The sequence below is a fragment of the Lathamus discolor genome, chromosome 9, assembly GCF_037157495.1.
Source record: "Lathamus discolor isolate bLatDis1 chromosome 9, bLatDis1.hap1, whole genome shotgun sequence".
In the NCBI taxonomy this organism is placed as follows: Eukaryota; Metazoa; Chordata; class Aves; order Psittaciformes; family Psittacidae; genus Lathamus; species Lathamus discolor.
Window position 1 is genome coordinate 12,742,162 of NC_088892.1, and position 16,734 is coordinate 12,758,895.

The 16,734-nt window shown below is 42.6% G+C and overlaps 1 protein-coding gene across 1 annotated transcript in view; it reads right to left on the reverse strand.

Annotated features, from left to right (window-relative positions):
• Positions 1–1,200: 1,200 nt before the first annotated feature.
• The window catches only part of RNF128 (ring finger protein 128), a 29,692-nt gene continuing 14,158 nt past the window's right edge, over positions 1,201–16,734 (reverse strand). Inside the window, exons 3-7 of the mRNA XM_065689689.1 lie at positions 10,253–10,324; positions 7,572–7,654; positions 5,013–5,109; positions 4,062–4,227; positions 1,201–2,619 (exon numbers count right to left, since the gene is read on the reverse strand). Coding sequence (XP_065545761.1) covers positions 2,501–2,619; positions 4,062–4,227; positions 5,013–5,109; positions 7,572–7,654; positions 10,253–10,324 — 537 coding nt within the window. The 3' untranslated portion in view covers positions 1,201–2,500. The remainder of the gene's footprint in view (positions 2,620–4,061; positions 4,228–5,012; positions 5,110–7,571; positions 7,655–10,252; positions 10,325–16,734) is intronic.

Below are 16,734 nucleotides of genomic sequence, written 5' to 3' on the forward strand. Positions count from 1 at the left end.
GTACTTCACATTTGATACAAGAATCCTAAAATCTTTCTGAAGCTCAGCGTAAGTCCATTGGACTCCAAGAAAGTCCACATCTTCACAGAACACATACACATCTAGTTCTACAGCACTATGAGTACTGACACCAACTGCTGCATTCCCCAGTGCTGAACTAGTGCATTCCTTGAGAAAATGCTGAGTGTCCACCTTACCCTTCGAAATATGAGTACTGGAAAAAAGGCAGATTTATTGCTCTTTAAGGACAGTAAGAAGAAATGCATGAATCTTATGAACAAAGCAACCTAAATGTATAGATTGGAACAAAACAAAGCCAAAACACCTTTCAAAGTATTGAACTGATCTGAATCACACACACATGTGCCCTTCCTTTTTCTGAAAGTCAAATCTTGTTGCTGTTAAACCGAAGACTGGCAGATGATTTCATTTTCAGTGTAACAGCATGAAATTCTAGTACATTACAGCTTACACACTGCAGTAAGTTCATAAGATATTTTGAAATGAGAATGAAAATAAGTGTTCAGGTGCTGCCTGTTTACTGCTTGGCTGGTTCCTTTCTCTGCTCTGTACTTCAGATGCACACAGAAGGGTGATCACAGCAAAAATATGGTTTCAAGTGGTCTGATTTACACTCAGCTTTAGAATTTGATCCCACAACCAATGTCTCCTAGACTAGACCTGGAATTTAGCTAAAAAGAAGCACCAGATAACTACTATGAAACTGGCCAAGGGGAGTCACAAGTTTTTGCGGCATCTAATAGTATATTTCAGTACAAAGGGCATTTGTTTTTAAAACTTATTGCCTTACAACACAAGCATAAACCTTTGAGTAAGGGAGGGACACTGAGCAAACTGGCAGAGGAGTGAGCTGCAACCTGCCTGATCTGCAGAGTTCATGAAAGGCTACCTTGTGCTGAGCATGCTCTGAAGAACTGTTCAGAGGTACAGGCAGCTCACTGCACACACCCTGTGCTGCTTGGGTTTTGAGTACAGATACTAGGCTTAAGCTTGTCAATACCATTTCAATCCATATAACAGTACCACCCTGCACATAATTAGCACTCCTTATTTCAATTAGTTCAAGCAAGCACTGCTGCCTTGTGGCCTCCCAAGACTCATTCAGTTTCAGGGGTGTGAGACAGAGCAGATTCAACATCTATTGCCAAGTAAGAGCTGATAATCAACATTTAGGGGCAGTTAGGATCATCAAAATATAGTTTTATTTACATTTTCATATTCAAATTCAAATTCAATACAAATCATGAAATATTTACAACAATTTTAATTGTACTACAGCTAAGAAAATGCATTGCTTTTCCCCTCCAGATTCAATAGTACTTCATTGCAGGCTTTAAGACAAAGTTCTGCTAACATTAGAAATAAGCTATAGATACAAAGATAAAAAAATAAAGTGCATCCGCAAGATGTCCTTAGTTATCGTCGCTGAGCAAGGCCCTGCACTTACTACTGAGGCATCCAGTGTTCCTCCTTGACCCCAGTTCAACTCCCCACGGATGACAGACCACTTCTCCAGTATGTTTACAGGACATCAGCTCTCCCTGCAGCTTTAGCACACAGGCAAGACAATGCAGAGCAACACTCCAGCATTTTTTCAGAGGCTGGATCACTTTCTGAACAAAACACAGCAGATCCTTTGGGAAGTATCTATCTTTTCATCCTTAGTTTAGCCTTTCTGAAGTCATCCCAGACTCTGACAAAGCCAGGACTTTGGCATATTGCTGGTGCTAGAGATGGCTCTAACTCCAAAAGCCTGGGAGGAGCTTTCAGGCTAATATTAACAGGTTTAAAAAACTCATGCAATTGTTCCATTTACAGTATTGTGCAAGTCAGATTTGGCCTGTCAGCTTGCAGCTCTCTGTTTTCCCTTTAGGAATGTGTGGTTGGCAGGTTGGAGTTTAGAGGTAGAGAATCAATCGGCTTACTAGAGAACCAAAGACACTGTGGGAAAAATCCCATTTGACAGGCATTAGTTTGTACTTTCTCCTATCAAATTAGTGCACTGAGATATTAAATACAGTGTTGTTTTAACTGAACCATGTCTGGCAAGTAAGTATTAGACCAGATCAAAATTAATTTGTTTACAATGAAAATCCACTTGAATTAAAACAATAAACAACAAAAACCCAAGTCAAAACAACTCCCAGGAGAGACAGCCATGACAAAGAATATTTTTCCATATTTAAATGACTCAAACACTGAAGAGAAGCTTTGCTGAAGATAGAACTTTTGGTTTAGTGTTAAAATCTGATGTTTATATTTAAGATGGCTTTATGTGAAGAGTGCTAAAACTAAATTCCACATGGGAGACACAGTTTTAAGAACAGCAAACCATACAATTATGATTTGAAAAGTCCATTTTATCTCAGCATTGCCAAGGCAATATTTCTCCTGCTACAGCCTTGCAATGTTTAATACACATGCAATGGCAGTCGGCAGCTCCTTGCAGAAGGCTTACACCAGGTCACTGGGCATGTTCTTAGGACCTGACTTCACGAACTTGTGTTTCGTCTGCCTCAAAGCTTGGGTTGTCAACATCTGGAAGGGTATTCACAGCAGGGGGCTGGGATTCATTGTTCACAAGATGCATGTTGTCATCTGTCCAGAATAAAACCAAGAAAAGACAAGTCAAGAAGTGATACCAGCAAGCTTTACTACCTTAAAGCACACCATGCTTGCTTTATGTCCACAAGCCCACTGCAGTGGTCTTTTCCCAGCACTTTTCCTGCAGCGTGGGAGATCCAAGGCCACGCTCAAACTACTGCTCTTCTGCTACCCCACATTACTTTGCAAGTCCATTCGTGACATTACCAGTCATTTCTAGAGGTATCTGCTCAGCTCTTCACTTCTCAGTAATGCTGAGCAAGCCTAGGTTGTGTGCTCAAGTGGCAGAAGGCCACGTGAGGCTATGAAATACATCTATAAGGAGATCCACAATTCTCATACAACATTAGGGCTGCTGAAGACAGGCATCAGGAGCAACTTCTGGAGACAAGTTTCAGGATAAGCTGTGGAACACAGGCTGATTCAGAGAAGAAGGCCTTCTTCCTACAGACTAAACCTGTTAGGCTGATTTACATGCGTGTCCTTGCCTTGTGAGAATACACAAGGGCCTGAACTGGATAACTAAACCAGCATCACTTCAAGTTGCTTATATGAATACAATTTCAACTTCTGATGTTTAGATTATAAGAAATACCTTCTGCTGTACCAGGGTACCTAAATGGAATATTCCCATACACACACCACTTGCTGGAGCAACGTGTCCCAAAAGAGGCAGGCAGCAAATCCCATGCTTTCCTATCAGCTAGCCTTCCCACAGGAAATATAAGTAGACACAATCAGAGCATCCCCTTCATCTTGTAAAGATTCCTTACTCTGCTTCCCAAGGCCATTCCAAAATCCAGGGTATAGTTACTTACATTTGTTTACCTGGAGCTTTTCCATTTTTAAAATCAACAGCAACACTGAGTGTGTGTTGGCAAAGTTAAGCACTCAGAAGATTCTCAATTGGTTTACACTTATTAAAAAATATGAGGTAGGTGGAAAAGCTGATAGTCTTTTCCAGTTAATATTCTCTAAAAATGTTGAAAGATGTTCAAGCCTTGGCAAAAACTGAAATTCAATTGAAGTATTTTTCATCTTTCTTTTGCATCATCTGCAAGAGCAGAACTGACTCCCCAGAAGTTTCCTGTATGTAATTAACTAAAGTGGACAGATCTGGTGACAAAGCAACACTCACTCATCCCAATGAAATCTCCAAAGAGACAAGATGAAGGACACCCTCAGAAAAATCTCTTTGGCTTTTAAGTAGTAAGCCTCTGATTTTCAACTACTCTTTTCAAAGACTGAGATTTCAATTCACATTTAGGTGGTGTGAAAACAAAGAGCCAAATGCTAAAACAAAAGACAAGATTATTATTACACTGAAAAACAAGGTATTCAAGCACTGCAGGCTGTTAAGGTAAATACCCCTAACTCATGGCATAAGCAACAAAGTGCAATGCAATCTAGCAAGAGAGATGAAACTGTAGACGCACTTTCTGATGGTGCATGTTCCTCCAGAACAGATCCATCTGCTCCTTGCACAGAAGCATATCCAGATGATGCTGTTTCACTACGATTATCCTCTTCATTAGCTGAAGACACATTTGATCCATCACTGGATACTGTAACTTGCACAGACTCAACCTCTTCTACAGCTTCCTATGTGGAATAAAGGAGAAAACATTTAATTTACAACTTTATAAGAGGCTGCATCTTTCCAGGAGACCAATGCCTGCAAGGGCTGGAGCCTAGTGAACTTACACCCAGGGAAAAAAAATACTAACACTGGAAGAAAGCTCTGCTGTTAACCTCCAGCATCATAGGTGAAAAAGAGTTACTGCCTATTTGAGTGGGAAATTTAGATGAAGCTTCTGAATTCTTCAGCCAGTTCCAGGAAAACTGATTCTTCCTTCCACTCAGTGCAGATCTCCCTTCCCCAGGCAAACCCTGGCATGCATTTAGCTGGTCCAGGCAGTGCCAGGCATTGGCAACATCTTCCCCTGGCATCTGTCTCAACTAGCATTTGCAGAATACATCAGAAATTCCTTATGTATCCTAGGAAATCGTGTGGCTCCAGGAATGCCATACATGCCAACACATTCACTTTTCAAGGACTCCAGGTACTTACAAACTGTATAAGGGCTGATTACAGGGACTGAGTTGTCAAGTCTGCCTGAAGCTTTGAGAAACATCCTTAGCTGCAATTCTTCAGTCATGCGTTATAAACAATTTTGGTTGACATGCTGCCCAAGGCTTCAGATGATACCAACTCAGACCAAGTCAGCTGCAAGCTTCACAGCAGTTATTCGTAAAGCGTCTCTCCACTGACATGGCAATGCCTGTGCTTACCACCTGTGCTCTAGAGGCAGCATGAAGTAGCTCATATGTGGTTATTACTCTCGCTTAATAACAGCATCTGCCACTAAGACAGACTACTGGCTTACCTCAACACCCAAAACTTTGAGTATGTCGCACTTGCACATCGGGCATGTCCTGTGTTCCAGAAGCCAGGGATCAATACAGTTCTTGTGGAAGAGATGGCTAGTGGAAGAAGGCAACCACGAGTTAGGTTTCACACCAGGAAAACTACTTACGTGGCAGCTATGAAGGCCCGTTTAGAAACACCAAGAATTTATTTATTCTATTACCCATCTGAGAATGGATTACATTATTTTTATCTCTCAACTTGCTAAACTTGCTGGAATTCAGCATTACCGTCTTTGCTACATCAGCCTTAAGCTTTTATTTTTCTTATTTTTTGTTTTAATCTGTGTACAATACATTCCCAGTTGATAATTTAACCAATACAAATAGTGACATCTCAGTGCTAGCTTTAAGGTTAAATTCTGTCAGGCAGATGATGAAATAGCACTTGTTTCTATAAAACTACATAGAACAAAATCATCTCACAGAGTTATGCCATCAAATAAACTGTACTCCCAAACATTTACTTTGTCTATGCAGTCACTGTGTATTCTAAGTGGATGTTTAGCAAGCTGTGTACTCAAGGAAGTAAATGTAGTTCAGCCATTACAGATGCAAATGTGTGCTTTTATGAAGACAGTTCCACAATGGGTCTGAATTATGCCACAGACTTTGGAGGATGACTTGAAATCCTGTAATCTGCTTGTTCCCTCAGCCTGAATAGAAACAGCAAGGCAGACAGGCACTGCTCAGTATTAATCAGAACTCTATTATGAGACAAGTGCAGAGATCACCACATCCAGTGCTCAGTATCCTATGCCCCAGACTGATACCAGCATTCTCCAATTCAGCTCACATAGCCAGCATGTCCTTCCAGCTGCACCAATATAACATCTAGAGTACAATCTGGAACTTCCTTGATGCATCACTATTTTAAGTACTCGGACTTGATATTGGTCTTGTGTACCTCTGCTACTATAAATGCCTCAGTCTGACTATCTGGACAAGAATGCCTTCCACAAATACACACACCCCAGCTACTTAGATAGCACCAATGTGACTCACAGGAGCAGCTGACTGCTTGTTTCCTTCATGGATAGAGCTAAATGATTTCAACAAATAGGGTCTCAGTGTAGAGGTCAATATCAGTTTAATTAATGTGAGAGAATCTAATATGGTTGATACTGGCAGAGATCACCACTGCTGAAGGTTATCAAATAAATGCAGTGATCTTAAGCCTCTTAAGAGCTACATTTGGGCCAAAGAGGAATGAATTATCACAAGTGTATGTAAAGGCAGTCTCGGAGCAAAGCATAAAGAAGACATTCAAAAGAAGTTACTCTCCTCTTAACCTAAGGAGTCATGCTTTGTTTGCAGGTTCATAGAAAGATTGACAGTTTATAGAGAAGTCATGTCTCCTATCAGCCAAAGGTATCTAGAGCCTGTCTAAATGGTTCTATACTTATGGGACTGGCTTCATTGTTAACAGAACTACCCACGAGCATAAACCTGACAAGACAACTGAATAATCATTAACACATGCTTGAGAGCTTATTCAGTTTTGGTGTTTTCTAAACTAGAAGCTATTAGATCAAGGAAGTTTGTTCATAACATCTTAGCAGGCCAAACTGGTGTTATCAAAACAGCTTAGAAGTCCTACTGCTTGGGAGCAGAAAAGGCCTTTGCAAAACGGTAACCTGGTACAAAGGTAACCCCTCCCCAGATTTTACAGTGTTTGACAAATAACAGTACTCAACACACAACAGCAACTACAGTTTTTTCCATTCTTCCGAACTTGATTTTTCCCCATGTCAGATTTTTCCAAGCGCTTTATTGTAACCTTTTCCAAGGGTTACAAAACCTCTTCCTACACAAAATATGTGCAGTTCAAACTGCAGCTCTCTGATTTCAGAAGCTTTGTCAGAGCAATCCCAATCAGCAGGCACAGTGGGAAATCCCACAGAACTAGTTTCCTTAAGCCCTGAGAAAGCATCATTGCTCATCTTGGGAGCAATCAGATTGAAGTCTTAGTGCTACAATAGCAGCCTTCCACAGAAGCACAACAGTGAGATAAAATAGCTTAGAGTTCTAGAAAAATAGACTGCTGTAGCTCTATTTTGGTCTCTATTTCAGATGATGCATACAAGAATAGAAATGCTTTCTTCTGAACTACAAAACTTGGCATGGTTTAACAAGTTTAGTGGGAGCTCTACCCTCTTTGCAACCAGTAAGCTAAGTGACAAGAAACAGTTTTGCCAGTTATCTGCAATTTATAGGTAATATTCTTATACACAAGCAAAGGAAGAAATCTGTAAAAAGCCCTGGCATCCCTTGGAGAGGGATGTAGTCTGCCAAGTTTCTCTTGTCAATCCACTCACAGGGAAAGTTATGAACACAGGCCATTAGGGCACACTCCAAAGTGTGAATTTACACAGTTCCGGTTGTTCAAAACACTGTCAGATTCAATAATTCTTGTCATGCAACAGCTCAGTTAAAGTTTGATCAGCTTTGTTAATATTGCAGAAGGAAAAACATGCTTCCCAATTTTGGATTAAGGGGCAGTTTGGAAAAGAACTTACTTGCAAGTCAGAATACGCACTACTTCATTCGGCTTGTACAGCTCAATGCACACCACACAGCTATCTCCATCAGGACCGGTTTCCTAAAATGGTGAAGGGAAATGAATCGTAGAATAGTTAGGGTTGGAAAGGACCTTAAGATCATCTAGTTCCAACCTGCTGCGATTGGCAGGGACACCTCACACTAAACCATCCCACACAAGGCTTCATCCAACCTGGCCTTGAACATCACCAGGGATGGAGCATTCACAACTTCCTTGAGCAACCCATTCCAGTGCCTCACCACCCTCGTAGTAAAGAACTTCTTCCTTATATTTAGCCTAAATGTTTCCTGTTTCAGTTTGAACCCATTACCTCTTGTCCTGTCGCTACAGTCCCTAATGAAGAGTCCCTCTCCTGCATCCTTGTAGGCCCCCTTCAGATACTGGAAGGCTGCTATGAGGTCTCCACACAGCCTTCTCTTCTCCAGGCTGAACAGCCCCAACTTCCTCAGCCTGTCTTCATACGGGAGGTGCTCCAGTCCCCTGACCATCCTCATGGCCCTCCTCTGGACTTGTTCCAACAGTTCCATGTCCTTTTTATGTTGAGGACACCAGAACTGCACACAATACTCCAGGTGAGGTCTCACGAGAGCAGAGTAGAGGGGCACGATCACCTCCTTCGACCTGTTGGTCACGCTCCTTTTGATGCAGCCCTTCACACAGCTGGCTCCTGGGCTGCGAGCACACACTGCCGGCTCATGTTCATTTTCTCATCAACCAACATCCCCAAGTCCTTCTCTGCAGGGCTGCTCTGAATCTCTTCTTTGCCCAATCTGTAGCTGTGCCTGGGATTGCCCGACCCAGGTGTAGGACCTTGCACTTGTCTTGGTTGAACTTCATGAGGTTGGCATCAGCCCACCCCACAAGCATGTTGAGGTCACTCTGGATGGCATCCCTTCCCTCCAGCATATCAACCGAACCACACAGCTTGGTGTCATCGGCAAACTTGCTGAGGGCGCACTCAATCCCACTGTCCATGTCACCGACAAAGATGTTGAACAAGACTGGCCCCAACACCAATCCCTGAGGGACACCACTCGTTACTGGCCTCCAACAGGACACTAAGCCATTGACCATAATTCTCTGCATGCAGCCATCCAGCCAGTTCTTTATCCACCGAGTGGTCCATCCATCAAATTGATATCTCTCCAGTTTAGAGACAAGGATGTCGTGTGGGACAGTGTTGAACACTTTGCACAAGTCCAGGTAGATGACACCAGCTGCTCTACCACTGTCCCTCAGTTCCATAACCCCATCATAGAAGGCCACCAAATTGGTTAGACAGGGCTTCCCCTTAGTGAAGCCATGCTGGCTGTCACCAAGCACCTTGTTGTTTTTCATGTGCCTTAGCATGCATTCCAGGAGAATGTGCTCCAAGATTTTGCCAGGCACAGAGGTGAGACTGCTTGGTCTGTAATTCCCCGGGTCTTCCATTTTCCCCTTCTTGAAAATGGGGGTTATATTTCCCTTTTTCCAGTCATCAGGAGCCTCACCTGACTGCCCTGATTTTTCAAATACGATGACCAGTGGCTTAGCAACTTGATTTGCCAGCTCCTTCAGGACCTGTTGATGGATTTAATCAGGTCCCATGGACTTGTGCACGTTCAGGTTCTTAAGATGGTCTTGAACCAGATCCTCTCCTACAGTGGGCCCAAGGTCTTCATTCTCACAGTCCCTGCATCTGCATTCTGAGACTTGGGTGGTGTGGTCAGAACATTCGGCAGTGAAGACTGAGTGAAAGAAGTCATTAAGAACCTCAGCCTTCTCCAAATCCAGGGTAGCCAGTTCTCCTGATAGCTTCTGGAGAGGGCCCACATTGTCTATAGTCTGTCTTTTATTTAATACATACCTATAGAAGCCCTTCCTATTATCTTTCACACCCCTTGCTGGACTTGATTCTAACTGGGCCTTAGCTTTCCTGACCTGGTCCTTAGCTTCCCAGAAAATATCTGTGTATTCTTCCCAGGCTGCCTGTCCTTAAATCCACCTTTTACAAGCTTCTTTTTTCCCCCTTTAAGTTTCCTCAAGAGCTCCTTATCCATCCACAGAGGTCTCCTGGCCCTCCTTGCCAGCATTAACAGACTTTGAAAGCTTCCTTTTGAACAACAGGTTTACTGCAAAGGGGTCTAAGGTAATCTAAGAAAGCTCCTGTATATAATCTTATATTAAACACATTGTGTAGATTACGCATAGTCAAGCTGACACTTTAACAGAAGCACTGAAAATCTGATCCCATGGTTTAGAAGTCCAGCTGCAAACCATCACTGAATTATTTGAGCCACTACTGTAGAGGTCTATAAACCTCTACCCCCAGTTTTAATTACAAAAAGAATAGCCAGGGAGGCTGACTCGCTGTATTAGTTTACCATTAAGCATCCATGCCAGCAAATTAGGACCTCTCACCTCAGCAAGACCACAAATGAGCAGCTAAAAAACAGTAATCTGATTTATAAGAATGTGCAAATTGGAAAGTCTTACACCCCATAAAAGGCCCTGGTCTGAAAGAGGAACCATCTCTGAAACAGACAGTTACAGGCTCAGAGAGACTTATGCATCCTGCTCCAGTGCTAAGGACCACTCTGTGGGATCTGTGCAAAGGGTGTGCTGTAGCACTCAAGAGATCACAGGATCAGTCAATACCTTGTCGCCTTGCTTCAGGGTACGCAGCTGTAGCTGTTCAATGGCCTTCTTGGCTTTGGCCTTTAGTTGTCGCTGTAAAAGAAAGCGGTCTGGTTAAGCACAGTAGTTTTTCTCTGAAGTGGTGATTACTAATACTTACCAAGGTGTCTACTGCAAGCAGGCACAGGTTTTATAGCCCAGGAGTACCAAAACCAGGCAAGTAAGCATGACCACACTATTTAGGGACAACACAAAAGAGCTTTGGAACATACCGATGTGGTTATTGACTCTGGATGACACACCAACAGGACATTTGCATATGCTTTGCTGTCACCTAACCTTTTAACAAAGCATGGGAATGTCAAGAGTTTCTTCTTTGAGAAGATACAAGATGATACCCTGACAACATTAGACCTAGGCCAAACGAACAGAAGCCTTCAAATTGATGTGGTACAGAAGACTGAACATTGAGTCTGACAATCAATAGTTTAAACTACTCACTTTATAACAACATCCTGCTACAAATTCACACGCTGGTGAAAGGTGAGCTTCTTCACAGATCGGCTCAGCTACCACCAACACACCCTGAACTAGTCCTCTGCCACGACAGAGCACACAAACACGTCAGGAGCCTCCTAACACCAACCGCTCCAGTCAAGTGGAAGAACGCAGTTTTATCTCAATACTGGTTATTGGTTCAAAATAACATGCACAAAGGAAAGGGGAAAAAATGAATTAGGCTACTTGTCACCCTCCCTGTGACACAAGGTGTGAAACAAATGAAATTACTAGCCCCAGAGGGATTACAGGACAGCTTCAATGAAAGCAGAGAATGCAGCATTCCCCTTCACATGATAATTTGCTCACTGCTGTTGGGATAGCAGGGCAAAGATGAGCAGACAGCAAAGCCCAGCTTGCCTGGCAACTGTTGCTGTTTAGCTGCATTGAAACACATTTAATTAGCACAGGAGCCAACATCTCTGTTTAAAGGTCACAGGTTGGTGATGTTCTACCAACACAAAGAATATAACTATCCCCTCCCTACCTGGTGCATAGCCTCAGGACATAGAGGTACATGGGGCAGCTCTGGCACTGCCATCCCAACACAGCACTTCCCTTAGGGACAGACCAGACACAAGCTTTGCAGCTCACCAAAAATACTCTTCCCAATTCAGCTGCTCAGTGCAGGAACCCAACACTGTTCTTTATGCATTTCAGCCCAAGTTACAAGAATCTTTCCTGGGATGAAGGTTCAGTGCTGGTGGCACAAGCACAGAAGTGCATGGAGGGCTGCTGCTGACACCCAGCAAACTCAGAACTGGTAATTCAAGTCTGTGTAAGATTCCCTGCACTGAAGCAGTTAATGGCAAACAAGTTGATTTATATGGTCTGTGGGACCCCATCAAACAGTTTTTGTGCAAAATGATCTGTATGTAGTGTTATTTTGGGGTCCCGAGATACAGTATCAGTGTGCATGCTTTGAGGACTTTAATAGTTGATAGTTATTAGCAACTATCAAGGAAGAGGTACAAGCAGTCCAAAGGTGAAGGATGCAAACAATCTTCCAGGTTTGGGGTTTTTGTTTGAGTTTTTTTGAGGTTTTTGGTGGTGTTGTTGTGTGGGGTTTTTTTTTAGGAAAAAGAGCTAGTCAAGTTTTCTTTGAAGCTTGCACAGTTCTTCTGTTGAAGACACCAATGTGTGGTTCTGTACATCACTTGAGGTTGACTTTAGAATGATGTTCACTTTTTCAGTCTCGGACTGAAGCCACAAAGAAGCAGCATACACCCATCTCAGTATACACTAAGGTTCCCAAAAGTTTCAGCAGCAAATGTGGTAACGTCAACAGAACAGGAGTGCAGCAGCAGTAGTACTTCTCATACACAGCCAGAGCTGTCTGTAATCACTACTCATTAGCAATTGAAAACTAAACTTTCTAGGAATGTACTCCCTCATGCAGTATCTAATCTACACATCTCATGTCAGGCCAAGTATATTAGACAGGACCCAGCTGGCTGTATCATTAATAATTTACTGGAACAATATTTTAAGTTTTGCCGGGGCACAAGTTTAATTGCTCTGCATGAAATGCACCAATGGCAGTGTCACCTTTAACATCAGTTTTGGTAAGTACAGGAGAACACCTCTCGGGGGGGATGGAAAAAGGTTGCAAGAGGAAGCTTTCTATTGAATAGCCCACCAGGAGATCCAGGATACTCCAGCTTGGAATGTCAAAGCATTTAGTGAAGCCAAGTTCTTCAAGCAAAACATGAAATGTTACACTTCTAAAAGCACCAACCTAGCAACTATAGGAAAAAATAGCTAAGTTGAGGCAGGGAAAAGAAGAGGAATAGAAGGTACTACAAGACTGGCCAAGTCCTGGCTCCAGTCCCGGCTCTGGCATGCTGAAGGAGGTGGAGAGGTGTCTAACTGGGAAAATTGAGTTTTCTGTTGCATAGTCCTAAAAGTTCTCTAGTCCAACACTGCTGATTTTAAGAGTGCCTTCCTGGTATCCTGTGAGCATAGTCCTGGTGATGTAGACCAACAAGCCCTAAGGAACTCCTGCTCTTCTCCTGTGAGCTAACAAAGTTCTTCTCCACAGGTAACTACTGCCATGAAAGCAGCTTTGACTTGTGGGAAGTTAAGCAACTCGCCTCCTCCAAAGCCATTAATGAAGTAATTTCTCAGCTGTAACATCTAATCTTTATGAAATCAATGGAAGTGAAGACTTGAGCTTAAGTTAGAAACCAGGCCACAGATAACATCACTGGCCATTTTGCATTATTAAGAGTGGTTAATATATTAGGGAACTGACTTTGCCAGTACTCTGCTAACTAGAAAGTTAGCAAGCCTCCTACCACGCTTGCCTTGTTTTTCCACGTTCTTGCCCACGGACCTCATGATGCAGTAAGAGATCGCAGAGGTGGGGATGTGAATTTCAAGCCCAGATGAAAATATGCATTCAGATAAGAACTAGCAGGTTGTAAACAGTTTAGCTAACTGGCTCATGAGGGAAAAGCTACTCTATCTTAACTCACTGAGGACAGATGTGTTGCTGAAGTTACATTTGCACTTGGACCACAAGGCAACATGACTAGCTCTTCCCAATAGTCACTCAAATTCTTAAAGAAGCCCTTTGCACAGGTTTATGTTACTGACTTGAATGCAATTTGTGCTGAAACCGAGTGACAGACAACTGCTGCCTTCAAGAAAAGCCTGCAGCAGAGAGCATGTTTAAAACCCAAGTTATACATGATCAAGCCATCCAGAAAAAGCGCCTTCACCAGGAGTCATCCCAAGAAGTATAGAAACTGTATTGACAAATTTTAAAGGTACTCAGCAGCCTGGCTGTATAAAACAAGAGAAAAGCGCTCCAAAAAATCTTCTGACTTTAGTGCTTTCTGAAGATTCTTCTCAAACCAAAAGAAAAGGAAAAACACTGCCAATATGGTAATACCTGGAAGGCATCCAATTCAAGCAGGGGTTACTACTAGTCCCATGCATGAATGAATCACATATCCAGCCAAGCTCTTGTTTTGAAGAGCCTTTGCAGAAGAGACAAAGCATGTAGAAGATGGTCTCCACTCTTCCTTTTCTACCATTTAGTGAGCAAGTGGGACTCAAGCTTCATTACGCTTTGCAGTCTGGGGTGAGAGCTCCCCAGGACTCTGCCTCAGTCCACAAGAACGAACCAAATATCCAGGAACCTGGACATACAAGGGACAAGCTGTGGAACTTGATTATCGCATATAACAATTAGCTCATCACAGCACTATGTAGAGCAATTCGAAAGTGTTTGGTTCAGTTCAAGTGGTAGACTGACACTTCAAAAGTCTCCTCACACAGTAGTGATGTAATCCCACAGGGAAGGTCAAAGAGCAGACAGATACTTTGAAGAGCAGAAACACTGGGTGAAGGGATGCATTCAGAACAGCAGTTCACTTCAAAAAGAAGGCAAATGTGTAATACCTAATTATCAACACACTTGACTGCTTCCTAAAGACATAGAATCATAGAATAGTTAATGCTGGAAGCATCTCTCCCCAAAAAATATAAATGTATAACCCTCTGACATCTGTGCAATAAAAGACAAAACACAATCCTTTACCCCACATAACAGACTGAAGTTCAGGCAATCTGAGTTTCCAAAGGGCTGAACAATGACAGGAAAGCCCATCACATAGTATACAAGCTGATAAGTTGTTTGACTAATATTCAATAATTCGAAGCAGTTAGAAGTCTCAAATTTTGGATATACACTGAAGATCCAACCACCTGCCTAACAGGTAACACTGATAGCATCACCTTTTGGAAGTTGACCTTCACTAGCAAGAACTTTTTGTTATTCTTTGCTTATCTAATCATTGTGAGGTCAGTTTTTATATGCCATGGTATGAAAACAATCAAAAACAATTCTGGATTGTCTTGAGTTTTGCTTTTACAAAACAGTACATTTTTACCCCCGATAGCAGAGAAGCTTTCTTCTATTCTTATACTTTATAAAGCACTTTATAAGGCTCCATAATTTAAGTTCAGCTGAAATCATGTGGAACTGGCATGCCATTTGTCAACGTTATTTTTCAATCTACAGTAAACTCCTTGTGCACACAGAGCCCAAGATAGAAATGGTTTGTGAAGGTGCTAGCCAAGCAGACTGGATTTTCCCAGTACCGTCTGCCACTGACGCATTAATAACATTTGTAGCTTGCTGAAAGCCTGATAGCTCAGAATAGAGCTGGACTTCCACAACTGCTCTGTTAAATACCTTCAAAAGGAAGAAAAATTTTCATGTGATGTGATAAACTGTGTCTTCTGTGGACCAGCTTCTAGGGTGTCCAGTTTTTCCTGCCCAGGTCTGTTTAGCATTAAACAGAGTTGCCACACTAGGGTAGATTACAGGGAATGAAGAGGGAATCCATCATTCATCTCAGTTCACAAATGTCAGCAAGAGGACAGCATTAAGTTAAAGTTCCATGCCATCCCTCATGAAAGGTACTAGAGGCAACTCCATATGGCATCCAGGAGTGGCAACACTACCTCCTATGGGCAGATTTCACCTTCCAATACTGCTCTTCCATCTGTTCCCTTATTGTAGCCTCACATCACTTCCATGTGTGGTGTAACACTAGAACATGCTATCAGGCTAAAAAAAAGCACTTAGGGGAAGCCTACTCCAGAAGCTGGAGCAAATGCAGCTTAGACAAGGCATAGATACAGTTCAGCTCACTGTTAGATCTCTAGTTCAGTAAAGATACAGCTAACTGACCATAATCCATGAGATTACACTTAGACAACAGGATTTCAAAACAGAAACTCCACTGAGTTAGGTTCTGTGGTTACTACAGACCCAAGCATTCAATTCCAGGAATACTGCTGTCATTCACCTTCACTAGTCTATCTGCCTGCCAACAACAACAGTTCTGCATGTTAACCTTTCAAATAAGCCAGTCCTAAAATGTTACAGAAGCCTGAAACTGGCCAGATTTTCAACACCTGTATCCAGCTTCTTGTTTCACCAGCTTATTTCAGAAGGATCTTGCTCAAGGGGCCCGAAACCTCCAGGACAGCAGAGAAGCTGTAGAACAGTAGGGCAGGTCTTCTGCAATGGCAAAGAAGTCTGTCACTTTAACAGTGACATTATCCAGAGATAATTCACATACTCTGAGCCCAGCTAGAGCAAGATGCTCGTGCTATTGCTGTCTGTAGGAGAGTACTCTGTAAGAACTTCTGAGTTCAGGCAGGTCCTGCAAGAAGCACTGCAGACACTAATGGTCTCCCTTGCAACACAGCTTTAAGGGAGCAGCTGAAGTACTCATATCTAAGCCACTGATTTCTTGTTCCTGCTGCTGCCCATCACTTTTGACAGATGTCATGCCAAGACTTTATTCTCACTTTTAAGGCTTTTGCTTAAGCCCTGAAGTGGCAGGTGTAAGGCAGGTCTGATCAGATTGAAGACAAAGCTGGAAGCATTAATCCCATCAGCTTATTGCACAGAAGGGAGTTACTTGGAAACTTAACTCATTAGCAACTCCCTGCCTGGGGTTTAAAAAGAACACAATTTAACAGTGCTTTTTATCAACTCCTAATCAAGGCTGTCAGTGCAATTCCAGGGCAGCTTTCAGTCAGAAAAGCAGCAGCTTCCCAACTTGTGGTCTGCAGAAAGGCAGCCAAAGCCATGTACTGTTTTACAGACACATTTGCAGTCGTGTCTCACCTTGCAGCTAGCACATAGGCAGTGCTATGTGGGAAGTGTGAGGGTCAGCTAAAAGCAGTTCAGCTCTCTCACCGCCTCCAGTACATCAGCATTATGGCTGCACTGCAATTCAGTTGTGGGAGACAAAGTTCGCTGAACACAATCAGTTGCCTTCTTCAGACAGTTTACTTTTTGTGGTCTCTTTGGAAACTTCTAAGCTATTTCAAGATCTGTCTCTTAGCATTTTAAAGGTCACACTCCTTCCTGGGGAATGAACAAATTCAGTGATTTTGGTGTTCAGTGAGTATCTTGC